Source organism: Macaca mulatta, chromosome 18, assembly GCF_049350105.2.
Source record: "Macaca mulatta isolate MMU2019108-1 chromosome 18, T2T-MMU8v2.0, whole genome shotgun sequence".
NCBI classification, from domain to species: Eukaryota; Metazoa; Chordata; class Mammalia; order Primates; family Cercopithecidae; genus Macaca; species Macaca mulatta.
In genome coordinates, this window is record NC_133423.1 from 11,976,025 (window position 1) to 11,992,220 (window position 16,196).

General features: G+C 34.0%; 1 protein-coding gene across 2 annotated transcripts in view; it reads left to right on the forward strand.

The window, feature by feature from the left end:
• The window catches only part of TMX3 (thioredoxin related transmembrane protein 3), a 39,899-nt gene extending 23,967 nt beyond the window's left edge, over window positions 1-15,932 (forward strand). Inside the window, exons 9-15 of one of the 2 annotated variants that reach the window (XM_028837776.2) lie at window positions 1,915-2,013; window positions 5,224-5,281; window positions 5,464-5,517; window positions 6,708-6,764; window positions 8,556-8,685; window positions 10,129-10,197; window positions 12,449-15,932. In XM_028837776.2, coding sequence (XP_028693609.1) covers window positions 1,915-2,013; window positions 5,224-5,281; window positions 5,464-5,517; window positions 6,708-6,764; window positions 8,556-8,685; window positions 10,129-10,197; window positions 12,449-12,709 — 728 coding nt within the window. In that variant the 3' untranslated portion in view covers window positions 12,710-15,932. 2 annotated transcript variants of the gene reach the window in all.
• The last annotated feature ends 264 nt before the right edge of the window (window positions 15,933-16,196 follow it).

Genomic DNA, 16,196 nt, shown 5'->3' on the forward strand with positions numbered 1-16,196 from the left:
TAACCACTTACCTGCTATTCAGCATTTCTTCACTGAAGCAAATACTTGGTCTACTTTTAAAATATTTTAATTGTAATATCAAACATACATCATAGTAGAGAACGGTAAAGCCCTGCATACCCATCACCGAAGTTAAACACTTACCAAGATCTTTGCCCATCATGACATTTGCTCTAACTTTAACTTTGAATTTGTTGAAGTACTTTAAAGCAAATTGTAGTGGCATTTCATCAGGGCTTTATATTACGCATCTCTTTACATAATGCAGACTTTTTATTTGCAGATAAACCACATGCAGCTACAACAACTAACATCATTCCTTGGTATTTTGAAATGCCTACTTTCATGTTTTCCAAACTGTGCTGAGATACCCCAGGGCAGTGCAGCAAACTCACAGGGGCTACAGGGGATATTTTAAATTTCAAGGGAAACGGTGAAACTCGACATCTGTAGGACACCACAAAGCCACTCAAAAGCAAAAGTGAGTGGAGTGCAGTCTTAGCTGATAGCGTTCTTGCTAGCGTTCTAAATTCTAATTCAATAACATTTAAAATCCAATTTCTTGTTCTCACTAACCGCATTTCAGTGCTCCGTGGCCTCCTGTGGCTTGTGGTTACCATGTTTGAGGCCAGATAGGGAACACCCATTCATTCAGAAATACTCTAGAATGTAGATTGGATGATGATGAGGTTTAGGGTACAAATGATCCCATCACCCAGGTAATGAACATAGTACCCAATAGGTAGTTTTTTAGCCCTTGTCCTCCTCCCCGTCTCCCAAGTATCTGTTGTTCCCATCTTTATGTCCACATGGTACCCAGTGTTTACCGCCTACTTCTAAATGAGAACATGCAGTATTTGAGATGGTTTATTTTCAAATGAAATTCAAATTGATCACTGTATGCAATCTCATAGAAAATTTGCTTTTAGCATGGAGTGGACATTGTGGCCCAGTAATCAATTTCTAGTTTTATGTTTATTTTCCTAATTTGTAAATTCGAATCCATAAATACTTTTAAGATTTGCATTGCGTCACTTATTTTATGGGTTTGATAACTTGAAAATGTTTTGTTTAGCATTGCAAGAAAAAGCATACCTTTCCAGAAGTCATTAAAATCCTATCTTCAACCAGATGTGTTGGTAGGCTTTTATAGACATTTGCTTTACATCACCTTTTTTATGCAATTGTAATAATTTTGAACAATTACTTCAGAATTATATTTCTAATCAGGATGTAATATTTCTCTTAGATATTATATTTTCTACCTGCTTAGCAGAGGAATTATTTTATATTGGAAAAAAGCTAAGGTACTATAATTTTATATGTGTGTTAGTTGTACCTTTGAGAAAGAGCTGTAAACTAGGAAGACTGTCATAAAGAGAGAAGAGCAAAGAAATTGTAGTAAAAATTACCTATAGTGCCATGACCCGAGTATAACCATTGATCCAGGGTAACCATTTAGGAATAACTGACTTCATTTTACCATTCTATGAATTTATCTTTTCGTACTTTTTTTTTTTTACAAAATTACAGTTACACTGTTATATATTGTATAATAACCTATATTGTTTTGTAATCTGTTCAGTTATACGTTTTTTTGAAAATTTATAAATGATCTTTCTTGACATATACCAAAATTTATTTAAATTATCTCCAATTTAGGATATTTTGATTATTTCCTTTATTTTGAATTATTTTTATGCTATTTTTAATGATGCTATAAATGAAGATTGCTTTGTGCATTAATCCTTCTATACATTTGATCGTACTCTTGCAATAAATTCCTAAAAATAATATTTATGGATGAATGATTCTCTGTCAGGCATTTTATACCTGTTACCAGATTAAAGCTATTATAACTATCTTAAACTCATATTTATACTATAATTTGTTAACCTTTGTCTTGGTTTTAAGAGTATGAAGATGGTGATCTGTCATCATGGATCAACAGGGAAAGGTTTCAGAATTACCTTGCTATGGATGGCTTCCTCTTATATGAACTTGGAGACACAGGTAACAAGCATATGTACAAGTCTCCATCACATTACATGATTTTTCTGTGATTGATTATTTAAAATCTTATTTTGTAGGAAATGAATTTAAGCTCTATTTCCTAACTTATTTTTTTATTTTAGATCTGAATGCCAGTTCTTTATGAGAACATAAACTGATATTACCAGAAGATATACCTTTGCATGTGGGTCAGTGATTAAAGCGATGGTTTACTAATAGAACTGATGGTGGCAAGAAAAACAAAAAGCCTGGGTAATAAGAGAGTGAGAAAAATAACCAACTAAGAAGCTATACACAGGAGACTGATTTTGTGATAGGAGTTAAGATAAAACTTAGCACAACCTATTTATAAGGCCTGCTCTTACCTGTGAAAGGGAAAAATGTAAATTACATTTGGCATGGTTTCTTAAAGTTACACTGTTGCAAATGTCAGGCAATGCAAATATAAACACAAATACAAAAATGAAAGCTATAAGAAGCCGATTATATGGTCTCAGATGCAAACTATAAAAATTATAAGAAGCTAACTATAAGTTTTAGGAGAAAGTGTTTTATAAATTTATAGCAAATTAGAAATGAGAAATCTTGGTTATTGGTGCCACATTTGTTTCCATTAGTAACTTTATGATAAATAGCCTGGAAGTATAGTTTTTGAGTAAAACAATGAGAAAATTTTATTCAAGACTCAATTTTTTTTAAATATAATAGGCGTAGAGTTTCTTCTTTATGATAGCCTGCTCTTAAATCTAATTAATGAAAATTAGAGACATTCTTACACGTTCTCCTGTTTTTAACATTTTGGGGGATATTTCTGTTTTGTTCCTGAGCTTGCTTTTAATGTTCTGTGTCTAGTGATATTTCTGTCTTTGCTTATCTTTACAGAAGGAGCTGTGTATTAGCTCATTATTGGAAGTTGCTGGGGACAGTGTCAAAGACTGTGGTTTTACTTTCTGATTCTGGTTTTTTGTTGTTGTTTTTTTTTTTTTTGAGAAGGAGTCTTTCTCTGTCGCCAGACTGGAATGCAATGATGTGATCTCGGCTCACTGCAACCTCCACCTCCCTGGTTCAAGTGATTCTCCTGCCTCAGCCTCCCGAGTAGCTGGGACTCGGTGCTTGCCACCACGTCCAGCTAATTTTTGTATTTTTAGGAGAGACGGGGTTTCACCATGTTGGCCAGGATGGTCTCGATCTCCTGACCTCATGATCCTCGCACTTTGGCCTCCCAAAGTGCTGGGATTACAGGCGTGAGCCACCGTTCCTGGCCTTTTTAATTATTTCAGACTCACATGAAAGGAAAAGGGAGAAATGTAGGAATATAGTAGTTTTGCTTGTATAGTAATTATAGGAGATAGCATGACCTTGAGGTGATTCAAACAAGTGGCTTTGGCTCAACTGAACACATCTTTTCCCAGATGAATTTGGAGACAGAAGTGTGCTGTGGCAGTGTTCTTTTGTGTGTCTGACATAATTGCCCTTGTTAGGCATCAGCTGTGGTCGTGCTCCTGCTCTTCACCCGACCTGTCCTCTTATGTTAGCACCACAGCAGCCTCCCGATGCTCTGCGGCTTCAGACACCTCGTGTCTTTCTCAGAAGTTCTAACTCTTGCCTACATCTCCAGCCTCATTTCACTCTAGCCTCTCCCCACACTTTTCCTTCTTGAGGCACACTAACCTTTTATTTTATTTTATTATTGTTACTATTATTTTATCATTTTTACCCAAGTTTGCTTGATAACAGTTTCTTGAAAAGGCTATGCCACTTGCACCAAAGCACCTTTTTACATGCTTTTTTCTTTGTTTGGAAATATGCAGTTAATTCATATTCATCCATCAAACTCAGACCAAATACTGCTTCCTTAGGAAAATCTTTACTGACCCCGTCAAACTACATTAATTTACGCTATAATTTTTTTTATAGCAGCATATTCTTATTTTTAACAGGACATTTATTTGATGAAAATGTCTACCAGTTCTACCGTATTGTGTTTTCACAAGCGCAGAGCATTGTCTGTGTTTGCTCATCACCATGTCCTCGTAACCAGCCCAGTGTGTGGTACATTATTTAACACTCAATAATTGTTGAATGAGTATGTGAGAAACTGTGGCTGTGTTTCTTAGAATCCTGTTGGTCTGTGGGAGAATTCTCTGCATGTTGTAGACATTTTGAAAAAAAAAAACTCAGAGGCATTTGAAAATTAAAGAAGCCTATAATACAAAAAAATGAATAGTAGATGAGATATTTCAAGAAGGTAGATACCATTGTGAACTGTTTTCATCAGAGAGTTAAAAGAAGATTAAAGATTGTGTAGAATTTAAACAGGTGTTGAAGCAGTATGGAATTAGAAGCAGCATTAAAATACAGGGATAATACTAAAAGATTATTGATTTAATCCTACTTGTATGTACCTGCTCTGAACCAGGTTTATGTCCGTATTTCTGTGCGTCTAATCTTACTTAACTCTCCCGATACCTCTATGAAATATGTATTAGTTTTTGAAAATAGGTTGAAGTTTACTGAGGCACTTCCCTGTTCCCCTGCGCCTTGGTATGGTGCCTGGAACATGATGGACACTGCTAGATAGCAGTGTGTGGTTTTCTGATTCTAACACCACTCTTCTGGTTATTACATCATGCCAGCTTCCTAGAGGATATCAGGATACATATGCTTTATGTTGTATTTAGGGTTAAGTAAATGTGAGTCAGTTTAATTCTGCCTATTGTAACTGGCAAGTACTGAATCATGGTACCAAAGTCAATGGCCATGTAAAAATCATTTTCTTATTCTTCTAGACCATTGTTTTAGAGCTACAATAATTCTTAGCAAACTTGTTTTTAATCAACTTATTTCCTATGCTTTTAGCCTTTGAAAAAGTTATCTTAGTCAATTTGTAGGGTGCAAGGAAAAAATACAATTCAAGCTTGTAAGTTGGTATAAAAAGTACAATTTTAGTGTATAAATTATTACATATTTACTCGTATTTACATTTTGGGGTGGGAAGTGGAAGGGAATTTGTCACCTGGGTTGACTAATTCACTGATTGACTCTACAAACATATACCATAATTTGTTGATTTAATTTGATATAACGTGTAGGGTGATTGGAATTAAATTCTAGAAATACTTTACAATTTCCTACTCAGAACTAAAGTGTTGATTGAACAGTTTGTGTAATAAGGGTGATTGAATTCAAATGTGTCATTCTTTATTTCAGGAAAGCTTGTGGCTCTTGCAGTTATTGATGAGAAAAATACATCAGTTGAACATGCCAGGTATAATGCCTCGATATGGTTTTAAGCTTCAGATGGTCATTTCAGACTACATGGCTTTAGATAGACTTGATGTGGTATCTTACTTTTCCTGCAGCAATTAGATGTAAGAGAACAGATACTGTCATTGGAAAATTCTATTTTTCAAGTGCAGATGACCAGTTCCTATGTTTGTTCTTCTACAGATTGAAGTCAATTATTCAGGAAGTTGCAAGAGATTACAGAGACCTCTTCCATAGGTAGGTGCTTATATTCTGAGAGATTCCTTTATGTTTTTTTTAATACAGTTTTGTAATTTAATAAAGCAAACTTACTAGTATTCATGCTTTTAGAGGTGAATCAAGGAAGGGAAGTATAGCAGTAGTTCTCACTTATCCACAGGAGATGCATTCAAGACCCCCAGTGGATGACTGAAACTTTGCATAGAATGGAATACTACGTATACTATAATTTTGTCTGTACCTACATACCTGTGATAAAGTTTAATTTATCCATTAGGCACAGTAAGAGATCAACAGTAATAATAAAATAGAACAATTATAACAATACACTATAATAAAATTATGTATATGTTTATTTCTGGAATTTTTCATTTAATATTTTCAGACCATGGTTGACCATAGGGAACTGAAATCACAGAAAGTGAAACTGGATAAGGGGGGACTACTGTATAGCACATTGCATTTTAGCATGAATTGTCTGGATCTTGAAATTCACTGATGGTATGTCCTGCAAGTTAAAAAAAAGAAACAGTTTGATCTATAATTTGTATCATACCTGGCTTCTTGATACGATTTGAGATGCATTTTATGTAAATAAAATATGCAAATGTAGTTATAATTGGAGATAAATGAGCAATCAGAAGTCAGAGATAGGCAGACGATTATTCTAACAGAAACTCAAAAGAATCACTGAATAAAAATGGCATCAGAAATACATGTATTTTTACTATGCTGAATCATTGTTGCTACCATAAAAAAAGACAGTCAATATAAATGTATTTTATTATTGAATTATTATTTCTTTCCTATTCTGAGTCTTCTAATAATGGGTCATTGTATAGTTTTCTTACATAGTATGTAGCGTCTTTTGATTAGTCCTTTTTTTTTTAGGGAAAATGGGTAATTTTTCTTAAACATATTTCAGATAGATTAGCTTATATTTCCCTGAATTTTAAATATGCATAAACCAAGTAGAAATGTCTTAGAATTTCCTTTACTCGTGTATTTGTATCTCAGAAGCCAGTAAAATTTACACTCTTAGCAGTATTTATTGTATATGATTTACATGTGAGATGTTTACAGTTTCTGGGCTTACTGAGGCCTAATGTTAAGTTCATTGTTTTTTTTTTACTTTTTTGATATTTAATGAGCTTTCTCTCCCCACCCCCTTGCCTTTTATTTATTTATTTTTGGCTGTCGTTTGTTAGGGATTTTCAATTTGGCCATATGGATGGAAATGACTACATAAATACCTTGCTGATGGAGTAAGTAAAGTGCTGAATGATTTTGCTATCAAATCTTAATATTATTAAATTTGTTTCTGAGATACAGGTAGAAGGATTAAATAGCTGAAAAAAAGCAAACAGTTGACATATTCAGATACAGATATTTTCCCATTAAATATTTTACTTTAGTTTTCAAATTCTGTATTTGAAACTTACTGACTTTAATATTGGTCTATAGTAAAAAGAAAAAAAAATTATCTCCTGATTTAATGTTTTCTCATATTCTGAAAAGAAGCCATTTTTCCAAAACTTGTAAATTTCATAGCTTCTGCTTAATACATACCTTGAGAAGTTCAGTTTTAATGGGCAATATAACTATTAAATAGAAAATGTTTAGCATTCAAAAACTAATTGTTGTAGAATTTAATAGACAAATAACTTTGTAAGAAAATGTGCAATTTTAAAATTTTTATCTCTTTAAAATTATGTAGACTATTAAATAGAAAATGTTTAGCATTCAAAAACTGTTCTAGAATTTATTTTAGTAGACTAAATTTGTAGGAAAATGTGCAGTTTTTAAATAATTTTTATCTAAAATTATGATTTAAAGATTTAATTTGCCACTTCACAAGACTGATATTAGAAAACATTTACCAAACCCTGTACTGAATTAATAAATTTGAAACAAGAACCCACTCTATTCAGTGAACATTTAGTGAGTATTTACTGTATGTTGTACACTGTTAAACACTGTTGATGGAAAAATGAATAGAGTTCCTGTCTTCAAATGCTTATAGTCCACTGGATAAGACCACAAATGTTAATTACAGAACTGTATGAAAAGATCTATGTAGGACAGGGCTCTGGAACATAGAGACACTTTCCCGCCCTCCACCCCCGCCACACACACACACACACACACACACACACACACACACACCCCCAGTACACACTAAGGTGGAAAGGCTCAAGAAATGTTTTCTGGAAGAGGCAATAATTAAGAAACGTCTAAAGAGTGAGAAGTTAGGCAGAACATAATAGCAAGTATGACAGGGCTTAGGAGAGGGCTAGAGAAATAAGCTAGCCTCTAAATGAAGATGGGGAAATCTCACTAGAGACACACTAACTCTTAGCCGCATTGAGGGCCCAGTGGAAGTTCAACAACACGATGCTGTGTTGGTTTTCTCTCACTTTGCTTAGTATCATAGATCTAGCAAATGCCTTCATTCGTTATTGTAATATATTAGATTATTTTGGTGTTCTCTATTTTCTGAGTAAGAACACTGAGCGAGGAAGGGGGTGAACTTACAAATCCAAGGTAACAGTCATCATTTTCAGCTAAAATCTTGAAATATAATTAGTATCACCTTACTTCATTTATTATCCCTCTCATTTCAGTAAGAACTTAAGAGGATTTGCCAAAGATTAAAGTACCAGATGTGGGATATAATGAAGAATCAAGACAAAGAAAAAGTATCTATACAATTATTAAAGGGACTGTTGACCCTTGAACAACATGAGTTTGAATTGTGCAGATCCACCCGTAGGAATTTTTTTTCAATACATATATTGTAAAAATTTTTTGAGATTTTTGATAATTTGAAAAGACTTAAAGATGAATTGCATATCCTAGAAATACCAAAAAAAATTAAGAAAAAGTTATGTCATGAATGCATAAAGTAAATGCTAGGTCTGTTTGATCATTTTCTACCATAAAATAAGCACAAATTTATTAAATATCTTCTGTAATTATAGCTACTGAGATATAAATGAATATCAGAATACTTTGCTGTGTTTAATGTATATTTTGATTTGTTTTTATATTTTCAGTGAATTGACAGTCCCAACTGTAGTTGTACTGAATACTTCAAACCAACAATATTTCTTGCTGGATAGACAGATTAAGAATGTTGAAGACATGGTCCAGTTTATAAATAACATTTTGGATGGCACAGTAGAAGTAAGTTTTTCACTTCTGTTTCAAAGGGATGATGGACTGGGGTAGAGGAGAAACTAGTTCATTTCTTTACTTCTGATTCTGAAAAGAATAGTTGGCCATCACCCAGAGTAGAGGGCTGGACCTCCATACATTGCTTCTGTCCAATTATAGGCAGAATAGAGTTACATTCTCCCAGATACAGAAGGTTCTTCTATGGCAGAGGTTGCTAAAAGATGGAAATGTCCTTTTAGGGGTTATTTGGAGGGTATTTTTGGTTGTCACGGTGATGGGGAGGTGCTGTTGGCATTTAAGGTTGAGGGCTAGGGATGCTAGGAGGTCTGCATTGTGTGGGGTAATCTTAATAGTGAACTTGCCTGTCTCTTAGTATGTTTCTAGGTCCAAAAGTACAGTTGGATTAAGTTGTTAGGACTGGTTTTCTAAGAAAATCTGCAAATAAGACCACAATTTCTCAAGAAATGAGGAAATTTATTGAGAATAAAAGCTCCCATGCAGAGTTCTAGACTTAATCCTATAAAATATTTCTCAGAAATAAGTGAATGGATAGTCTTAATTTTATATTTTTTTCCTATAAACTTTAACTGCAGTGTTTTTCAGACTGTGAATTGCAACCTGTATTAGAAAGTCATGAAACCACTGCAAGTCACAACCAGGTTGTGACCAGCATGCATCTTAATTCAATAGACTAGAATAAAATTTAAAAGAAAGAGCCTTCATTTTTTTTTGTGAAATTTAATTATTATGTTTTGAGAGTTGTTTCAGTTTTACACAAACTTTATATAAAATTTGCTCACAGAATAACATAACTACTTTCGGTCAAGGTGAAGAAGTTTGAAAAACACTCTTAATCAAACAGAATATTTTTGAAAATAGTTGAAATGAAACTCACCTATATAATCAGGCTTTTATTTTTAAGTTAGTGGAATGCAACTCAGACTGTTTAATAACAGATTTTATTGTCTCATAGAGCTTGGAAATTTGAAAAATGAGCCAGGTTGCAGGTATGGCCGAATACAGGATTTGATTGATTTTCATCAGGAATTTTTCTCTCTCTTCCTTTCAGCACTTTCATCCTCAGGGAGCCTCTCCCTGCACAGTAGCAAAGGTATCCTGCAGCTCTGGTTTTGCAGTCCCAGCTAAACTCAAAAGCTGGTTAGGCTGTACTCAGGGGTGGGTGAGCTTCAGCCAAGCTACGTGGGTTACGAATAGAGGAGGAGGAATGTTTTAGAGTAGAATCAGGGTGAGTTAACACAAGCAGGCAAGAGGAATGCTGGACATGAAACAGACAAAAAACATCAACATTAAATGTTTACCACATGGCCTTTTCAGGTGATTATGTAATATTTTGGAGTCAACCATTTGGCCTGCGATTACAAGGTTATGTAACACCAAATAAATGAAGTAATAGTACTTAAGTAATTTATTTTTCTTTTCCTTTGTTTGAAGGCCCAAGGAGGTGATAGCATTTTGCAGAGATTGAAAAGAATAGTATTTGATGCCAAATCTACTATTGTGGTAAGTTGTGACAGTTTATGTCATTGATAATGAAGAAGATGTAGGTTCTTTATGTCTAGCTGTGTTAATGTTAAAAATCTGAATTTGAAAAGATTAGGTCAAAATATGTCTTTTTAATTTGCAGGATATGACTAGTCAGTGTTTAAGAAAATATATTCATTAGGTGGAAATTGTTTCTGATTATATGATTGATGAGTTAAAACTAAAATTCAGAATCAATTAACTTGATAATATAACTTAAAAGATTTTATTTCTGCAACCTACCATGTAAACTTTACTTAGTAATTTCCATGATTTGTTGAAAGTGTGGATAATAGGAAATTTTTAGTTCCATTACGTGCTGTCTTCTGTAAATTGGTCATTTTTCTTGAAGAAAACGATGTGTGCTGGGAAGTCACTTTTTATTTTGCAGGAGTCAAAATAAAATTTTAGATCTTAAAGTTTTAAACATCCCTGTTAATTCTGTACTTTTCCCTAGTTGGTAAATAATTAAGATTATTTACAGATGTTTTTCCTTCTTCCCTTTTTCTCTCCTTCCTTTTTTTTTTTTTTTTTATTCTTTTTATAGAAGACTTTAAATGTGGAATTAAAATGTGATGGATCAAATCCTTTCTAACAGTGTTTACTTTCATTTGTTTGTCCCAGTGTTTATTCACAGTTGTTATATGTAAGTAGAATATCAACACTGGTAGATGAATTGACATGTCTGCCCCTAATTACCTGTCTCTCTTACTTTCTAAATATATTTCCTTGACTTTCTTCACTGTCACCTCGCACCTGATTATTTCTGCCGTTCTAATTTCCTCTTCCTTTCACTCTATCAAACTAATTAGATCAGTTGATGTATTTCCCCTGGATTTCTTTGAAGCATCCCTTCCTTAATATTCTCCTTTCCGTGCTGCTGTGAGTATCACTACTCCCCTGCTCCTGCCCCATCTCTCCAGTCAGTGTTTCTCAGCATCCCTTTCCTCTCTTTCCTCTTTGCAGTCCTTGAATCTGAACCTTCTTGCTTGAAACTCTTAAGAAATTGTTCTTCCTCTCCCAGCTTTAACTGTCAATCAACTTGACAGTGGAGGAATTCCTAAATATGTTTGAGCCCTAAACTTAGTTCCTGTTGTCCTTCTTGAGCTATTACATGGGCATTTTCATTCATTGTGGCCCAAAGCAATCATGAAAATATAGCTAACATTTATTATTTAAAAGTAAATTCTGGGAGTCTTTGGGTTTTTTTCCTTGCATAGTATCCTTCAGTTTGTTGTGTTTTCCTGTTGCCACAAGCATGGATTGAGCCCTAATCACATTCTGTCTCGCTGCTGCTCTCTTTCACCTGGTTTCCATACTTCCACTTGCCCAGTCTCCAATCTATATTGTATTCCACTACACAATTAATATTACTAAAATAACCGATTTTAATCACTTTCCTTCCCTTTTCCAGGGATATACATCAGAATACTCTGTCCATCTAAAGTATTTTCCTCATTGGTTTTTGAATATTAGCTTTTGCTGATGCAAATTGCCTGGTGCTCACCTGTCCCGTATCCTGCCTCCTTCTCACTCATCCTTAAATTCCTGCCTAAAACACATCTTTATTCTGTGAAACTTTCTTCTCTTACCTCAATCCAAAGTGATCTTTTTCTTCTCTGAACTTGTCTATGTTCTCAAGTTATCGTTGCAATTCATGCAGTATATTCTAGTTGAAAATCCTATTCATTAAAATTACTCTTACTTTTCTGGGAGCTATGAACACAGTATGTAAATTGAGGGAAATTAGTCAATGAAGCTTTACTGCTAACCAGATAAGTGAAAAATACTAAAAATGTCATGTGAAGAGAATATGTGTGTACCCTCTTTGTGGTAAATAACCCAGCCTTCTCCATAAGCAGATTCCTGTAGTTCAGGAAACAACTCTAAAGCTGCTGGTTGCACATAGTAAGCATCTTAAAGAGACCTTTGTGGTTGCTGTGAGAAAAATCAGTGTCTTTAGGAAAGGCTATAGAATATTTGATGCCTTTTTCTCCTGCTGATAGCTGGTTCTACACACACATGCGTATGTATGTGCATATAGAAATTATATCTCTTAACAGTGTCTTTAACATGGTAGTTACTGCTGAAGTTATTGACTTTGATTCATTGGAACTAAAAACAAGTTGACAAGCAACAAGAGAAATCTATAGTGGTTTCAAGTTCATGTCATGCTTTATATATCAGAATTACATATGAAGGGAACTGAGTTTTAATTCTCTTTCCACAGTCTATATTCAAGAGCTCACCACTGATGGGCTGCTTTCTCTTTGGCCTGCCACTGGGTGTCATCAGTATCATGTGCTATGGAATCTACACAGCCGACACAGATGGAGGTTATATAGAAGAACGATATGAAGTGTCTAAAAGTGAAAATGAAAACCAAGAACAGATAGGAGAGAGCAAAGAACAGCAGGAGCCAAGCAGCGGAGAATCTGTGGTGCCTACAGTGCAGGAGCCCAAGGATGTATTAGAAAAGAAGAAAGATTGAGACTTGATTACTATAAAATATTTGATAGGACTTCAAATTATTAAAGAGTCTATTTATTGAATTTAGACATTTAATCATGATCTTTACAGAAAAGAACATGTTATTTGTATTTTGCTAATATCAACTGCATGGATTAAAGTAGTCCCTCCATACATGGGGAAGTGTTTGGAGCAAAGAGATGAACAGTTTGTCTGAAACAAACACAGAGCACTCCATCAAAATTTACCTGATATTTGTGATTAGAACACATCAGTTCTATTTGCATGTTTCTCTATCTGAATATTCTGTGACAAAAAGTTAAGATTCTTGGGCAGAATATTTAAATTGGTGAGTCAGGTAGAAGATACATGTGTGATATAGAAAAGTAATGCCTCCCCTGCTGCCATTCATTTGCCTCATATATTTTGGATAATATTTATATGGACAAAAGTAAGTCCTTAAAATTTAGGCACTTTAAGGAGAACTAATAACTTTTTCCATGTATCAAATTAAGATTGAGGTTAAAAATAATGTGGTTTTATATAGCATAGTGATTTTATTTTGTTAGTTATTTTTAAAGGAGAAGAAATGTTACTTTTTAACTTTATACTCAGTTGCATTATCATAAAATTTTCATATGGACCTAGATAATGGGGAAAAAAGTCTTGTGATTGACTTTCGCAAAATGAACAGGGTTTACCGAGAGTAGAGGTTTCAACCCATTCCTTGGATTACTCTTAACGGGTATTTCATCTGTCATTGTAGGTTGGGAAGGGTCTCTGTTAATCCTACCCTGCTTTAGCCAGAACAGCCTAGTATTTTATTTCTATTTTATATATTGAGATTTCTTCTAACATTTCCTTTGATAAAAATCTACTGCTTTTTGAAAAGTAGTATGTATCATATTTTTATGTTTACAGTGTGTTAACTTTATGGTAACTTATACTCCAGAATACGTATGTTTGTACCCACAGACACGTAAAGTTTATTGACACATCTATTATGTAATGCTGTAGACCTGTCCGTGTCTGTTTCATAATGAATAATGAGTGACATCAGCATGTCCAGTGACAAGTCACATCCAGTGGGAAAAAAGTGATCAGCCGGTTACCTTCTCCATTTCCTTAGTTCTGTCACCCATTTCATCAAGTGACCTCTCATCTTCTGTAAACTAATACAGGAATTCTATCCAAAGCAATGTCTAAAAACCCTTTTTTTAAAAGTAACAGTTTGGTATGCTTATTGTAGATAAATTATTTTTGAGGCCTTCATTTTAGCTAAGTTTAGAATTTATGTTAGGCAACTAAGATTTGAGTGGCTATTCATTGAGTAATTTTCTACTATATTTTATTGAACATTTATTTAAAAATATGTAACTCATGGTCAAAAAATAGGTGATTCATGGTCCCGACACTGAAGTTGTTTAGCGATTTAGTCATCAAGGGCAGTCTTCTCTTGTTTCTAATGCCATACTAATCAAGACAGTATGGACACTTGTATCTTAATTACCAAGGAATTACTAGTAATTGTTTTATTTTATCCATGTACTCTTAGTATTTAATAATTAAATACCTATTCTTAGTGCTTGACACTCCATATTTCTGTTTTTTGGAAATGAAACAAATATGCAGTCCAAAATTCAGAAACTACTAGAGTGAAATGCTGTTAAGTGGAAACCGGAGATAAATGCTGTTATTTTAACAAGTAGATTCTTTTCCAAAGAATAATGAGTGATTCTTGGGAAGATAAATTTTAATGTTCCCAATAGTCAAGCTTGTTTTGTAGTAGTGAAAAGCTTACATGAGTACGGGTGCCTCATTTGAAACTCAGCCTAGTAAGGAAGTGAAAACTTAGCAGTCAGTGACATGGGGAAATAGCTGTAGAAAGTGTCATCTATTTTTTTCGTATTTATAGTTAATCATCTGCATATTTTTGTCTTGTTGATCATTACCTGTAAATGAAAGACCTTAATAGGAAAAAAAAAAAAGAGTAAAGCTCAGTGTGAATGCAAATATCCAGTGATCTTCCTTTGTATTCTGTGATGTTCTTTATAAATGAATGCCTCAGTTCTCTGCTACCCTTTTCACAGCTTTGTACTGTTGCCTTATATTGTTTGTGCTTTTAAAGTGTGTCTATTGGGAAAACAAAATGTGTAGGTGGTTTGTAAGTGAATAATTTTTATTTCTTTTTGTATTAAAATTTTGCTTTTTTTTCTACTTTGGGAGATGTTTTTTACATTGTCAGACTACTCACAAAACAGATTTTAAAATTTGTTTGCTCGTGTGCTTTTCCCTTCAATGTGATATCAGAGATTACTATGAATGTTAGTTTCATTCCATGAAAAATTACTTCCATATAAAGATAGATCTCTTAATAAGTGAATCTAGTGGAAGAACATAGGTATCATTCTAATTCCATGATGAATTTTGTCATGATTCTATGTGAATAATGGGGTCCTTCAGGAAGCTGGAGCTTTTAATTGCAGTGAAGTTCTCTATAACTTCTAAATTCAGATTTCTAGATCCTTGCTTTTGCAGAATTTGGTGCTCAGATAATATTTAAGGATATTTCAGCGAGACAAACTGCATGTTTTTATCAAGTACCCTGTGCACCGCATTATATCTGGCAATTCTTTTTGTTTCATTATATGCATCAATATTTTTCTCAGCTACTATTACCTGAAACTTGTTTAACATGTATTAGACCTAGAATTTTCATTTTCTTTCTCACATAGTTGCTTCCTGGTATCTGATTGAAAAATAACATTAAAATGCCAAATACCTGTGGGATTTAAGGAAGGGTCTATATGAGTAGGTAAATTAGCAGTATTGTTTTTGTTTAGTGGATTTTGTTAGTGACTTTTTTTGTGTTTTGCTTTGGGGCCTTTTTATTTTGGTGTTGTAAAAAGTAACAGATATTTTCATCATTGCTTCATATGACATGGAGTTAGGACAGGGAAAAATCATTCAACTATTCTTATGCATTAAGAGATCAAATAAACCAGTGTGGGATATTAAGACTATCAATTGGTGGGATTAGGCTTGCCATTTTATTTTTATAAATATATATTTTTTCTGAATGTGTCTGAGTCCAAGAGTGGGCAAAAAATAATTTTCTACTTTGGACTAATCTATAGAGGTTTTTGAAAGTCTGCATTACTAACTTGTTGAATTCATGATATTCTGCCTATGGCACAAATTGTAAACCTTTGTTTTTCTAAAATAAAGTAATTGAAAACCTGTAATTGTTATTTTTACTGTGTATCCTGGTTGTTTGCAATAAGAATAGTTCTGTGTTCACGGTGAAACCCTGTCTCTACTAAAAATACAAAAAATCTAGCCGGGCGAGGTGGCAGGCGCCTGTAGTCCCAGCTACTCGGGAGGCTGAGGCCGGAGAATGGCGGGAACCCGGGAGGCGGAGCTTGCAGTGAGCTGACATCCGGCCACTGCACTCCAGCCTGGGCGACAGAGCCAGACTCCGACTCAAAAAAAACAAAAACAACAACAAA